The 12,936-nt window shown below is 34.6% G+C and overlaps 1 protein-coding gene across 1 annotated transcript; it reads left to right on the top strand.

Annotated features, from left to right (window-relative positions):
* Positions 1-7,247: 7,247 nt before the first annotated feature.
* LOC107767236 (zinc transporter 4, chloroplastic) lies at positions 7,248-11,046 on the top strand. Its single transcript, XM_016586154.2, has 4 exons — positions 7,248-7,633; positions 7,774-7,834; positions 8,751-9,457; positions 10,337-11,046. Exons 1-4 carry the CDS (start codon positions 7,619-7,621, stop codon positions 10,790-10,792), a joined length of 1,239 nt encoding a protein of 412 aa, XP_016441640.2. The 5' UTR covers positions 7,248-7,618; the 3' UTR covers positions 10,793-11,046.
* Positions 11,047-12,936: the final 1,890 nt, after the last annotated feature.

Below are 12,936 nucleotides of genomic sequence, written 5' to 3' on the forward strand. Positions count from 1 at the left end.
AGCCTCATTAGTGAAAGCAGTTACTCCATTTACTGCAAATGTGATATGTACAACTACCCTGTTTATCTGTGTAAGTACTAGTACTATTTATAAAATCTAACAACTAACTCTACTACTAATCCACTAAGTAATTATTACTAACTATCTACTAACTATAGTACAATTAAATAGGTGGGACACACAGCTCTCAACAATCTTTTACTCTCTTTGTCTCTTATTATCTGTCATGATTCTCTTGTACATGCCCCTTAAAAAAAATTAATTTAGATGAGATTTTGACTACTTTACCCTTATTCATGTCTTAATATTTAATCTTTCTTCATGGATATTTGAAGAAAGTTAGGTGTTTGTAGTCTTCAAGGATAATTATTACTAAAGATAAAAAGGGAACAAGATAATCAATTTTGTCTTGAACTTCTAAAGTTACAAATAATTTGAGACAACTAATTTTAGCAATCACAACTGATAATATGAGACGGAGGGAGTATTTCACTTTCTTATTTGGGCTTAATTTTGTTTATTTCGAATATTGTGGCATATTAATTACTGATCAGACACACAGAAACTCACATTTTCCTTCTCGCATTTCTTTTGGCGGAAACACAATGGTAACTTGTCGAAGAATAGCAACTAGAGAAGAAAAAGGAAATAAATATATTGACAAAAACGTGGAATAATAGATGCTAATTGTTATATCGGAAAAGAAAATTCATGTTAAGCACGCAGGGCTTAAAGCTTAACCCACCTAGCATCAAATGCATTAATGAAATTATTTAATACTCGTTGAAAATAAAACAAGTTCGAAGCATGAAGCATGCAATAGTTATTAGACTCTTGAATTTTTCTCTGATTTTGGACATAAATTGCTCCATCTGTTGAAAGAAAATATAAAATTTAAAAATAAAGTGTCGCAAACCACTACTTTTAAAAATTAAAATATTCAAAAGAAATTTTCGAAACTTTTTTAGTCAAATAAAATGTATTTCTCTCCCCGTTAATTTTTCAAAAATGTATTCGCCACTAATTTCAGTCAAATGAAACAAGTTGGTTCCTAATAGTAGTAGGAAAAAAGTAACAATAAACAAGTTGGGGTTTTATTCGTTTGTATTTTTTTATTTAGATTCTGCTAACAATAAATAATCATGATGTTCAGGCCAACTTACGACCGCTTCAATTAATTTTACGAGAACTGCTATTTCCCACTGATGGAGATATTAGATACTCCCTCCAATTCACAATAAGTGACCAGTTTATTTTTTCATTTTGGTTCAAAATAAGTGTCCGGTTAGGTAATCAAGAAAAAATTCAATTTGTTTTTACTCTTTTACCCTTATGTACATATCCCTAAAAAGTTTTCTCACTCCTCACTATATGTCACGACCCGAATTTTTCCACCCTCGGGAGTCGTGATGTCACCTACTAATGAAAACTAGGCAAGCCAACCGCTTGTGCAAAATACTTCTTTTTCCATTTTAATCCTTAAACAATTATGAAACAACGACATATAAATAGCGGAATTATACAAGCAAGAGAAACGATAAAACATTTGAATAAATATCCAATACATCATTTTAAGCAAAATCTACCCAGAACTGGTGTCACGCTTCACAGACAGCCTAGAATTACTACAAACAAGGTCTGAAAGATAGCTAATACACTGTTTCTGAAATAAGTATATAAAACAGGATGAAGGGATAGAGGGAGACGCCAGGGCCTGCGGACGCCTGCAGGACTACCTCGGAATCTCCGGCTGGACTGAAGGCAGCCACCCAAGCTAAGGTCTGAATGCTGCTGCTCCGGGATCTGCACACAGTGCAGAGTGTAGTATCAGCACAACCGACCCCATGTGTTGGTAAGTGCCTAGCCTAACCTCGGCAAAGTAGTGACGAGACTAGGACCAGACTACCAAATAAATCTGTGCAGTTATATCATATACAGCGGAAAATAATACAGAAATATACAAATAAAGATGGGAGGGGGACATGCTGCGGGGGAAATATCATTTACCAGCAGTAACTCAAGGGAAAAGCATAAGGAACAATATAAAATTTGCGGCAAAAAGAATAAGGAAACTATAACCAATCAATAACCACTTTTATCATTTATTGTTGCGGCGCGCAGCCCGATCCAAATCATAAAAATATTGTTGCGGCGTGAAACCCGATCCAATTATAATGTTGTTGTGGCATGCAACCCGATCCAAATATAATGTTGTTGCGGCGTGCAACCCGATCCAAATATAATGTTGTTGCGGCGTGCAACCCGATCCAAATATAATATTGTTGCGGCGTGCAACCCGATCCCAATATATAATTCCACACCAATCACAAAAAGAGTCCCGGCAAGGGAACAATAAGGAAATAGCACTATCCCGACAAGGGAATCGACAATATAAGTAAATACATCCCAGCAAGAGAGTCAGCTATAACCAAACTTGTTCCAACATACTTCACAAAAAAACCTCAACTAGTACAAATACTCAACCATAAACAACTTCCACGAGAGAAATCATAATTCTTGCCTAACACAGAAAATCAACAACTTAGGCATTTGTAATACTTATTAAGAACAGAACAATTTCAATTTAAGACTCACGGGCATGCTTGACACCAACGTATAGATACTCGTCATCATGCATATACGTCGTACTCAACAAATAACACATAGCAAATAGGACACAACTCCTAATCCCTCAAGCTAAGGTTAGACCAAACACTTACCTCGAACTTCTACGGCCAACTCAAGCCTCAAACACCGCTTTTTCTTTAGAATTCGCCTCCAAACAACTCGTATCTAGTCCAAATTGATTTAACAACATCAATAAATGCTAAAGAATTCATACCCAATGCTTAATTATAGGTTTTCTATCATTTTTCCCAAAAAGTCAAAAATCGACCCCGGGCCCGCTTGGTCAAAAATCAAGGTTCGGATCAAAACCCGATCACCCATTTACGCACGATCCCGAATATGCAATTAGTTTCGAAATCCGATCCCAAAACGAGGTCTAAATTCCAATTATTCAAAAAGACCTAACTCTACCCAAAATCCCAAATTCTACCATGGAAGAACAATATTTAAGCTTGAAAATCTAATGGGTGTTGATGGAAAATGAAGGAGATGGATTGAGGAACACATACCTATGATTTGGTGTTGATTTTACTCTTCAAAAATCGCCTAGGTTCTGATTTTGGGGAAGGAGATGTGAGAAAATGGGTTATTCTCGTTTCTGTTACTGTTTAAAAATAACTGGACAGGGAACATATGCGTTCGCACTCAATTGAATGCATTCGCATACGGTAAGGGGGATTGGGCATTGTGATCGCGGGGCAGGGAGTGCGATCGCATAGAGGAAAAATAGGTTTCCCTTCCCAGGCCTAATTTAACCCAGTGCGATAGAGGGAGAAGCATTGCAATCGCATAGAACAAATAGTGACCCCCAGAATTAACTCTACGCAATTGCGGAAGTAGTTATGCGATCGCATAACACAAAATAGGGCCCCCTGAAATTACACTATGCGATCGCGAACCTACCTATGCACAAAAACCTGGACACTAGCAAACAGCAGAAACACCAATTTTCTAAGTCCAAAAATTCTCCGACACCTATCTGAAACTCACCCGAGCCCTCGGGGCTCCAAACCAAACATGTACACTACCTCAAAAATAGCCTACGGACTTACTCGTATGATCAAATCGCCAAAAATAACATCTTAAACAACGAATCTAGCATAGAAATCTAAGAAAAATCTCAAAACTTTCAAAGTTTCAAATTTCACAAATACGGATCTGAATCACGTCAAACGACCTCCATTTCTTACCAAATTTTACAGACACAACTCAAACATCATATTGAATCTGCACCGGGCTCCGGAACCAAAATACGTGCCCGATACCATAAGTTTCAAATATAATCAAATTTCCAAAAACTCTTATATTTTCAGTAAAACAATTTCTTTCAAAAATTCATTTCTCGGGCTTGGGACCTCGGAATTCGATTCCGGGCATATGCCCAAATCCCATATTTTTCACACGGACCCTCCGGGACCATCAAATCACAGGTCCGGGTCCGTTTACCCAAAATGTTGACCGAAGTCAACTTAAATTCAATTTTAAAGCCCAAATTAACATTTTCATCATATTTCCACATAAAAGTGTTCCGAATATACGCCCAGACCGAGTACGTAAATCGAGGTGAGGAAAAAGGAGGCTTCTAAGGCCTCGAAACATGAAATTTACTCGTAAATCAAGTGATGACCTTTTGGGTCATCACATTATAACTATGTGACCAATATTTAGTAAGGGTAGTTTAGTCATACTAGGTATTTTTGTATAGGATTTAGCATTTTCTTAATGGGCATGCTAAAAGAAAACTGGTCACTTATTATGAACCGAAGGGAGTAAGTTGAAAGAAATCGCCTACTGCTATTTTTGCCTCTCCTAAAATATGAAACAGAGATCTCATGATTATTAATCCACTTAATTAAGCACTAGGTCCACTCTTAGGTGTATGTTTGACAATCAATTTTACTATAACCGAATTATCACTAGAGTTAGGGGAATACCAATCAAACTGAAAAATCTCACCAAATCGGATAGTCAAATCAAACCGATTAACAACTTGTTTGGATGGTTGTTACTCATTGTATTGTATCGTATTGTTCGATGTTTGTTTTGATTGTTACTTAAATTTATTGTATCGTACCGTTAAATCCGTCGTTACATAACGACGAAATGTGCCACTTTATGTAACGACCTATTTGGTGTGGTCGCGTCGTTACCTTATCTTTTTCTCTCAATCTCACCCTTCATTATTATTAAATAATTTTATTTTATCATTTGCCCTATTTTTTATATAATAATTTTACCCTGTATCATAATTTTTTTTATAATATTGCAAGTTTATTCTTCATATTGCTGGTGTGTGATCATGAAACGATGACAAACGATACAGTGCAATGCAATACAGTACGATACGATACACTATGAAACGATAGGTAACAATCCAAACAAGCTGTAAAAAAATTCGATAAGGTTTGGTTTGATTTGATTTGGTATTGAGTTAAAAAATCCGAACCAAACCGACATATAAATATATAATTTTTTATATATACTTTTAAGACTTTTATAGAATTTTCTTTAAAAAAAATGTCTAGAAATATTTGTGATTCTCCTATGGGATGTAATATTTAGTTAAATATGAAGTGTTTCCATATGTATTAACTTTAAAAAGAAATCGTGCAGCTTATGTTAGTTGATTCATTGCTATTGATAAGTCGTAACAATGAAGACCAGATGTTAACCTGTGTTATCGTACTAAAAATATCTTAAGAAAACGAAGGAGGAGAAGGATGTGGAGAAAGGGGGCTGAAGTTGTTTAAAAAGTGGTTACAAGTTAAAACTTTTTTAAAAAATGGGTATATGTTAAATGGGGGCGACCAAATAGGGCGCCCCGTGCAATTTTTACACTTGCGACCAAACTATACCAACTTACATTATTGGGTGTTTGGATTGGTTTTTAGGCTAGTCAAATCAACTTTTAAATTCTTTTTAACCTTTTTTAGTATTTGGCAAAGCTATAAAGTGCTTAAAATAAATTAAAAACTGCTTAAAACAAGCCAAAGAAACAAGCTGACCAATCTCAACTTATTGCTTTTTGGCTTAAAAACTATTTCTGCTGAAAAGTCATTTTTATAATCTAATCCAAACAGACCCTAAGTGAATTAATGAAGTAAAACAATGTTAATTAACTATGGTTTATTGAGAAAAATTATGCAAAGCATCCAATGGTTTTGCCAGCTTGATTTACTTTAATATTCAAATTACCTAAAATTACTTGAAAATGCATGAGTTTTTCTACACCGAGTGAAATTGACATATAATATAATAACTTAAAAAATAGAGTAATAAAGTATATATCTGTTCTTATATTTAAACTCAATTGCCCTAAAAGATAAAGGGAAAAAAAGAGAAAGAAAAAACACATGCAAAGGTGTAACCTCAAATAACCTATACATTTTACCTCAAATCACATTTAATTTATGTGCTTTTACATCACTTAATAAGGATAAATCAATGTGATTCGATGTACAAATGAGGATGTGGATAAATATAATTTTCAAAGGTTTGAATTCGAACGTTGAGCCTTATACTATGGGAGGGCAATCCGGTCCACGAAATAATATTCTGCATCCATGCATGGTCCAGGGAAGGGTTGTACCTAAAGGTAGGGGTGTTCATAAAAACCCAAAAAATCGAACCAAACCGAAAATCAAACCAAGCCGATCAAAAAAACCAATACTTTTTGGTTTGGTTTGGTTTTGGTTTTGAATTTTAAAAACCGATCAAACTTGGTTTGGTTTTGGTTTTAATCAAAAAATAACCGGAAAAAACCGAACCAAACCAACTAAAGGAGTAGCTATTTCAAATTTATTATTACACCTATATATATGTATATTTTTATACAAAGTTTCAAAAATTTTATGACGAAAGTTAATCGTTTGCACTTTTAGTATAGTTCTTTACCTTTACATTCTAGTTTGATTGGTAGTTTTCTTTTGTTAAGTGTAAGAATCCATTTCATGTTTAAAAAAAAATATATTTTTAATTGAGTCCTTAAATTATTCATCACCATTTGATTCAATTATCATCAATATATCTTAGTAAATAATAGATTTCTCAAAGGACAATTGATTTGATAGTGTTACGTTGAAAATATGGTCGCCAGAATATGTGTTTGGTAGTGTATGTCTTATATTTAAGAAAAAACCGAAAAATAACCGAAAAAACCGACTAAACCCGACATTAACTGAATCGAGAAAAAACCAACTTAATTGGTTTGGTTTGATTCGAATATTTGAAAAACCGACTTACTTGGTTTGATTTCTTTTTAGGGAAAAACCGAACCAAACCGAACCATGAACACCCCTACCTAAAGGGAAATGATGTATGCAATCTATCCTGAGTATCGGTGGCTGATTCCACGACTCGAATTCATGACCTATAGATCATGCAGAGACAACTTTATTACTGCTCCGAGACTCTCCTTAAGCTTTATACAATGTGAATTCGAATTAATTGCCATTTCAAATTAGATATAAAATACCTTAAAAAATAAATATTTTTACTCTGAAAATGCACATTGGCTCAGACAACTACTAATATGTTATTAAAAAATCGAAAAAAGGAAATAAAAAGTGGAGTGCATGACTTATTACGCAGAGGTGTCGACACAGTGGAGCTCATTCTCTTGTAAAACAAGCGACTGTATCAAAGTCTCCCCATCTCCTCTCTCTTCTTTCTTTACTAATAATGTCGACATCATTCCCTGTATCTTCTTCCTTTTCTCGTCCCCATCTATTTTCCCTTTCTTTCTTTCTTTCTTTATCCATTTCTAAATCTTCCCTACTCCCTCCTACAACAACAACAGGATTTATAAAACAGACAAAAGGTGTTTGTTCTCGTCAAGATTTATTACAAAATTCACCACTTTCGTATAATTTTGGTCAAGACCCTTCAGCTATATATAGAGATTTGTGTTAGTGTTATGCTTTCTCTGTTTATTACGTAATTGGAAATAGAGCTTTTGAGGGACAAATTCCCTCTCTTTTCCACATATCCCATGTCGTTCACTGAGGTTCGTTCTTTCTTTCTTCAGTGCCCCCCCACACAACCCCAAACCCCTGTTCCCTCTTCCTTTTTATTCTCTTTTTCATTGCCCCATTTGTCTTGAAAGTTGTGAGTTTTATTCTATTCTTTGTTATTTGTTAATTTCAGGATCTCGTGCCCTTCTTTTTTATGGACCCAAAAATTAGAGAAAAGACCGGGGCTTTCTCAGGTAAGTAATATTTTGTTACCCCATTTTCTTTTCTTTATTTTTCTTTGTAATTGTTATGGAAAATGAGGAAATTGAATCTTTACTTCTGGGTTTTGCTTGGTTTGGTTTGTAATTGATGGAGAATTCTCCAAATTACTGTAATTCTTTTTCTTGTTTGTTTTATGTACCACTTCGATACTCTGTGTGACTATGTTGAGTCAGTTTAATCACTTGCATCCAGTTTGGAAGTTCATTACTGTTTTGGATTATCTGTTTATTATAGGTTATAAGTAGTTCACTTTTTGAGTCTTGTGATTGAAGTAGAAATTCTTTTTTGTATTAAGTGGTTTTTAGTTTTGTAATTCATTCATTCTCACTCACCTTTTCTATAAACAGTTTGGAAATTCATTCATTCTCATGTTGTACTGATCTTGCTTTTTATGAAATGATGGGGTATTGAATTCCAAATTTGAATTGGTACTAAAGGTCTCTTTTGTATTTTCTTCGTATACGTCTTGTCTTCATTTGCTCTGCACATTCGTTATGTCTGTTTTGGCTGTTGAATCTCACTCATTTACTAAATCTTGGAAAGGGAAAGGAAGAAAAAAAAGTCAGCTTTAGTTTTACTTTGTCAAAATGGAGTTCTTGCCTAAGGTTGCGTACACCCTGAATTACGTAGCGAACTCTTTTTTATCTATTTTCATGTATTAGGTGGAAAAGTACAGATTCCTTTGACTTCCATTTTCTAATGAATTCATGTTTCATATCAAGATATTTGAAATGTAGGGAAACTTTTGTTAATGAGGAGAATTCTTGTAGTGTGGTTTTAAGGAATAAACAGAAAGAAATTTGATAGTTCTTTATTGGTTCAATACCTAAATTGTGTAGACATTTAAATGATTCCGACACTCTCTTACTGTTCCTTTGGTCAAAACAGATACCGTTATGCTGAAACTTTATCAATCTGTTTCCAATATTACCTGCGGCAGTGCTGATGAAGAGATAGAAGGCTGCCGAGACAGCTCGGCTGCTCTTACCCTTAAAATCGTGGCTATCTCTGCCATCCTAATAGCTAGTACTTGCGGAGTTGGTATCCCGTTAGTTGGCAAGAAGCATCGGTTCCTCCGAACTGACTCTAATCTCTTTCTTGCTGTTAAAGCCTTTGCTGCTGGTGTCATCCTCTCTACAGGCTTTGTCCACATATTACCAGGCGCCACCTCATCATTAACTAATCCTTGTCTTCCGAAATCTCCTTGGTTGAAATTCCCTTTCGCTGGTTTTATCGCCATGATGGCTGCATTGACTACCTTGGTGGTTGACTTTGTTGGGACTCAGTATTATGAGAGGAAGCAAGAGAAACAAAGCCAAAAAGATCAGATTGATTCAGTGGATTTGGTGTCAGAATCAGCTATTGTACCAGTTGAACCAAAGGCAGGGAATGAGAAATTGTTTGGTGAAGAAGATGGTGGTGCAATACACATTGTTGGGATGCATGCACATGCAGCTCATCACAGACATAGCCATTCACAAGAACAAGGGGCATGTCAAGGGAACGTGAGGGAGCATTCCCATGGTCATTCGCACTCCCATAGCTTTGGTGGTGGAGATGAGGAAGGTGGAGGGAGGCATGTTGTTGTTTCTCAGGTAATTTTACTTGCATATTTTTACATGTCTTAGGCCTTTCTCTGTACTTCTCCACTTAAGTTCGTTCTGGTTGGATTGGGTAAATGTTGTGTCTAGAAGGTTTTTGATTATCTCATTGGTTGTAGGTTTTAAAGATATGAATTACATTTTCTCGATGTCAGGATTTATGAGAAAGAAAATGTTTGGGCTTCATATATATCATGCTGGTAAACTTGATACAGAATTTTCTGAACGACTTGTAGTATGAATGGTTTACCAAATTTACTACTTATAGGTTTTTGCGGAATTAATATAGAGAATTCATATAACCAACTCTTAGGGATTGAGACATAGTTGATTGATTGCAACTGCTTATATGCTACTGATTCCTTGAGCTTTGATAAATGCATTTCTATAAGCGTATGCGGAATTACACTATTTCATTTTCTTCTAGGTTTAGCTAGATATTCTGCTAAATTATTTTCTAATTGTTTGGTGTTTAAGATTTTTCACCAACCTTTGAGATACTGCATATATTGTAATATGAAATCTAACTTCACGTAGAATATTACCTTAAGTTTGCTAGCCATTCGTTGGCCTATAGGGTGCCCATCGTTAGATATTTTGGTGTGGTGTGTGTCAGTTCACAGAATGGTTTATGCATTCACAGACTAGGGATTTGCTTATGGTTTCTCATAATAGCAGATTCTTGGGGGAGCTTGTTTCTTTAATGTATTACAAGACCGGAACCAACTTTTTACTTTTGTTTAATTGGCAAATGAGCAAAAGTTTCATTACTCAAAGTTTGATTTTCCCCGTGTTTGTGAAGATACATTGTTTGTTTATACCTGTCAGTTTGATTGTGAAACTTGGTCATTATAACGACTTTCTTGTATGCAGGTCTTGGAGCTGGGAATAGTATCACATTCTCTCATAATAGGCATAGCATTGGGTGTTTCAGAAAGTCCATGCACAATTAGACCCTTGCTCGTGGCCTTATCGTTCCACCAGTTCTTCGAAGGTTTTGCGTTAGGAGGTTGCATCTCGCAGGCACAGTTCAATTCCCTCCGTTCCACTATAATGGCAACGTTTTTCGCCGTAACAACACCCTTGGGAATTGCTATAGGAATTCTAGCTTCTTCATCTTACAATCCACATAGCCCAAGAGCTTTGGTAGTGGAAGGGAGCCTTAACTCTATATCTGCTGGAATTTTAATCTACATGGCTTTAGTAGACCTAATTGCTGCAGATTTCTTGAGTAAAAGAATGAGCTGCAATACAAGGCTTCAAATAGTATCTTATTTTGCACTATTCTTAGGGGCTGGACTCATGTCCCTTCTTGCAATATGGGCATGATATTGCTTTTTTATTATATGCATGTAATAATTTTTTTTTTTTTGGCTAACCAAAAAAAAAGTCAAGCAAGCAATTGTTTACCATATCTTTTTTTCCTGATTTTACTTTGTGAGCCCTCGTTGTGGAAGGGTGCTTTTGTAATAGGTATGGCAACCCTGTTAGTAGGGTTGAAGTTGAAGTTGCAAACTGAAAAGAGAAAAGAGAAATATTGCATTTAATTCATGCAATCAAAATAATATAAAGTTCTTTTCTATGTAGCATGAGTATTTGATGGGTTTTAGGCTGTGAAACTAGGGGGTTCATTTGGTAACGTGGATTCCCAATGACCACTGATTCGAGTCGCTGTTGCTGTACACAATTCATTGGGAAACTAATTCATCATCACTTACTTTCAGGCCTAGTACACCCATAAGGGGTGATAGCTAAGTGAGTCGGCCACTAGTTATTCTAACTCTAGCCCTAGCGTTCGTCTATATAAACACCATGTTGGAAACATAAATGTTGTTGATTTTGATTCAAAATACATTTTTAATGATAAAAAAAAATTACATTTCTATATATAATGCAGATTTACACTGTGATATACTTTAATGGTGTTTTGGATGTTAAAGCATAGGGTGGATGCATTAAAATATCACGTTATACTATAACATATTAAAGAACCGCATTATACATGCAAGTGCTAGCTGGTGCAATGGTTAAGAGATTACTAAAAAGTTAATTTTGGCCTTGAGGTTTTGGGTTCGAATCCCTACACCACCACATGGTCCTTTATTTTCCTATTTGGTTTAAGTATTTAGATATCAATACTTTAATAGAGAAGCCTTTTATTACTTCTTTAAAAAATCAACCGACATTTTTAATAGTTGTTATTTTGTATTATATGTAAAACAAAATTATTTTTTTCTTCTTTTATTTTCAAATTAGAATTATGAGTTTTATTTTATAGTTAAAATTTTCATAAGAGAATAATATATATATAGTTTAATCTATTGGTTGAGTCAAAATCAACAACATTTAGGTTTCGGACTCATGTTGGAAGGCACACAAAAATCATCTTATAACGGCTAGAGTTAGAAATTCTCTGCATTCATTTGATGGGTTTTAGACTAGAACAAGGTTTTTAATAACATGGATTCTCAATGACCAGTGATTCAAGTCGTATTGCTGCAGATGATTCACTTCCGCTAAGGAGTCCTTTACTTATTATGTCCATATGTTTGCAGATATGGCTAAACTTTTACTTTATTCCTTGTGAACTTTGACAAAAAAATATTATCCTCATCAATTAATTAAAACGTGTAATTTTTAGTCCATTTATACAGAAAATTATATGATTTGTTGAGACTATTATACCATAAAAATATGGCATAAAAGTAAAAATTCAGTACGTAAAATAAATTTAATAGATGTATACTTGAAAGAATTCATATGTAGAAGGACAGTAAATACTTACCCACACCGGTGTTTACACCAAACTATATTAACTCACTATGGTTAATTAATTGAACTAAACATAACGTTAAATGTAATTAAGCAGATTTCATTAGAGGAAAATATCATAAGGAGCAAATTTAAAACTTAGCTATACAAAATGATGTTTTTGAAGTATAATGACCAACACATCTAACATTCATAATTATTACATTATTATAAAACAGAATTTACATCTTCAAAACCAAGAAGAAAACAGTTACATGTTGACCAAAAAAAAAAAAGAAAACAGTTACATGAATTTTATAATCATAAATATTTAAAAATATGATAATAAAAGAAAACTAAATACTAGTAATACTTAGTAGTCTCTCTTTTTACAAGCAAATTTGTGCAGCCTCATAAGTCATTCTACCTAAATAGCCTTATACTAGCCTGGCTTTGAATTTCAGCTCTGCAATCAAAATATCTGTGCTTCCTCATTCCTACCCTAAAACATGATCCCTTTAAGCTTGGCCTGCTTCTTCCTTGAGAAGAGCTGCTCTTTCTGAGTCAATGAGGAGGAGCTTCCCACTTACTCTGATTTGTGCTTAGACTTCACTAATCGTTGTTTTCATCATTTCTTCATGTGTTGTTTGACTTAAAATTTATATTGTAAAACACTGCTAGTCTTTTAAGGCATTTGAGTTCTGAATTTGACGTCTTAAATA

Source organism: Nicotiana tabacum, chromosome 1, assembly GCF_000715075.1.
Source record: "Nicotiana tabacum cultivar K326 chromosome 1, ASM71507v2, whole genome shotgun sequence".
In the NCBI taxonomy this organism is placed as follows: domain Eukaryota; kingdom Viridiplantae; phylum Streptophyta; class Magnoliopsida; order Solanales; family Solanaceae; genus Nicotiana; species Nicotiana tabacum.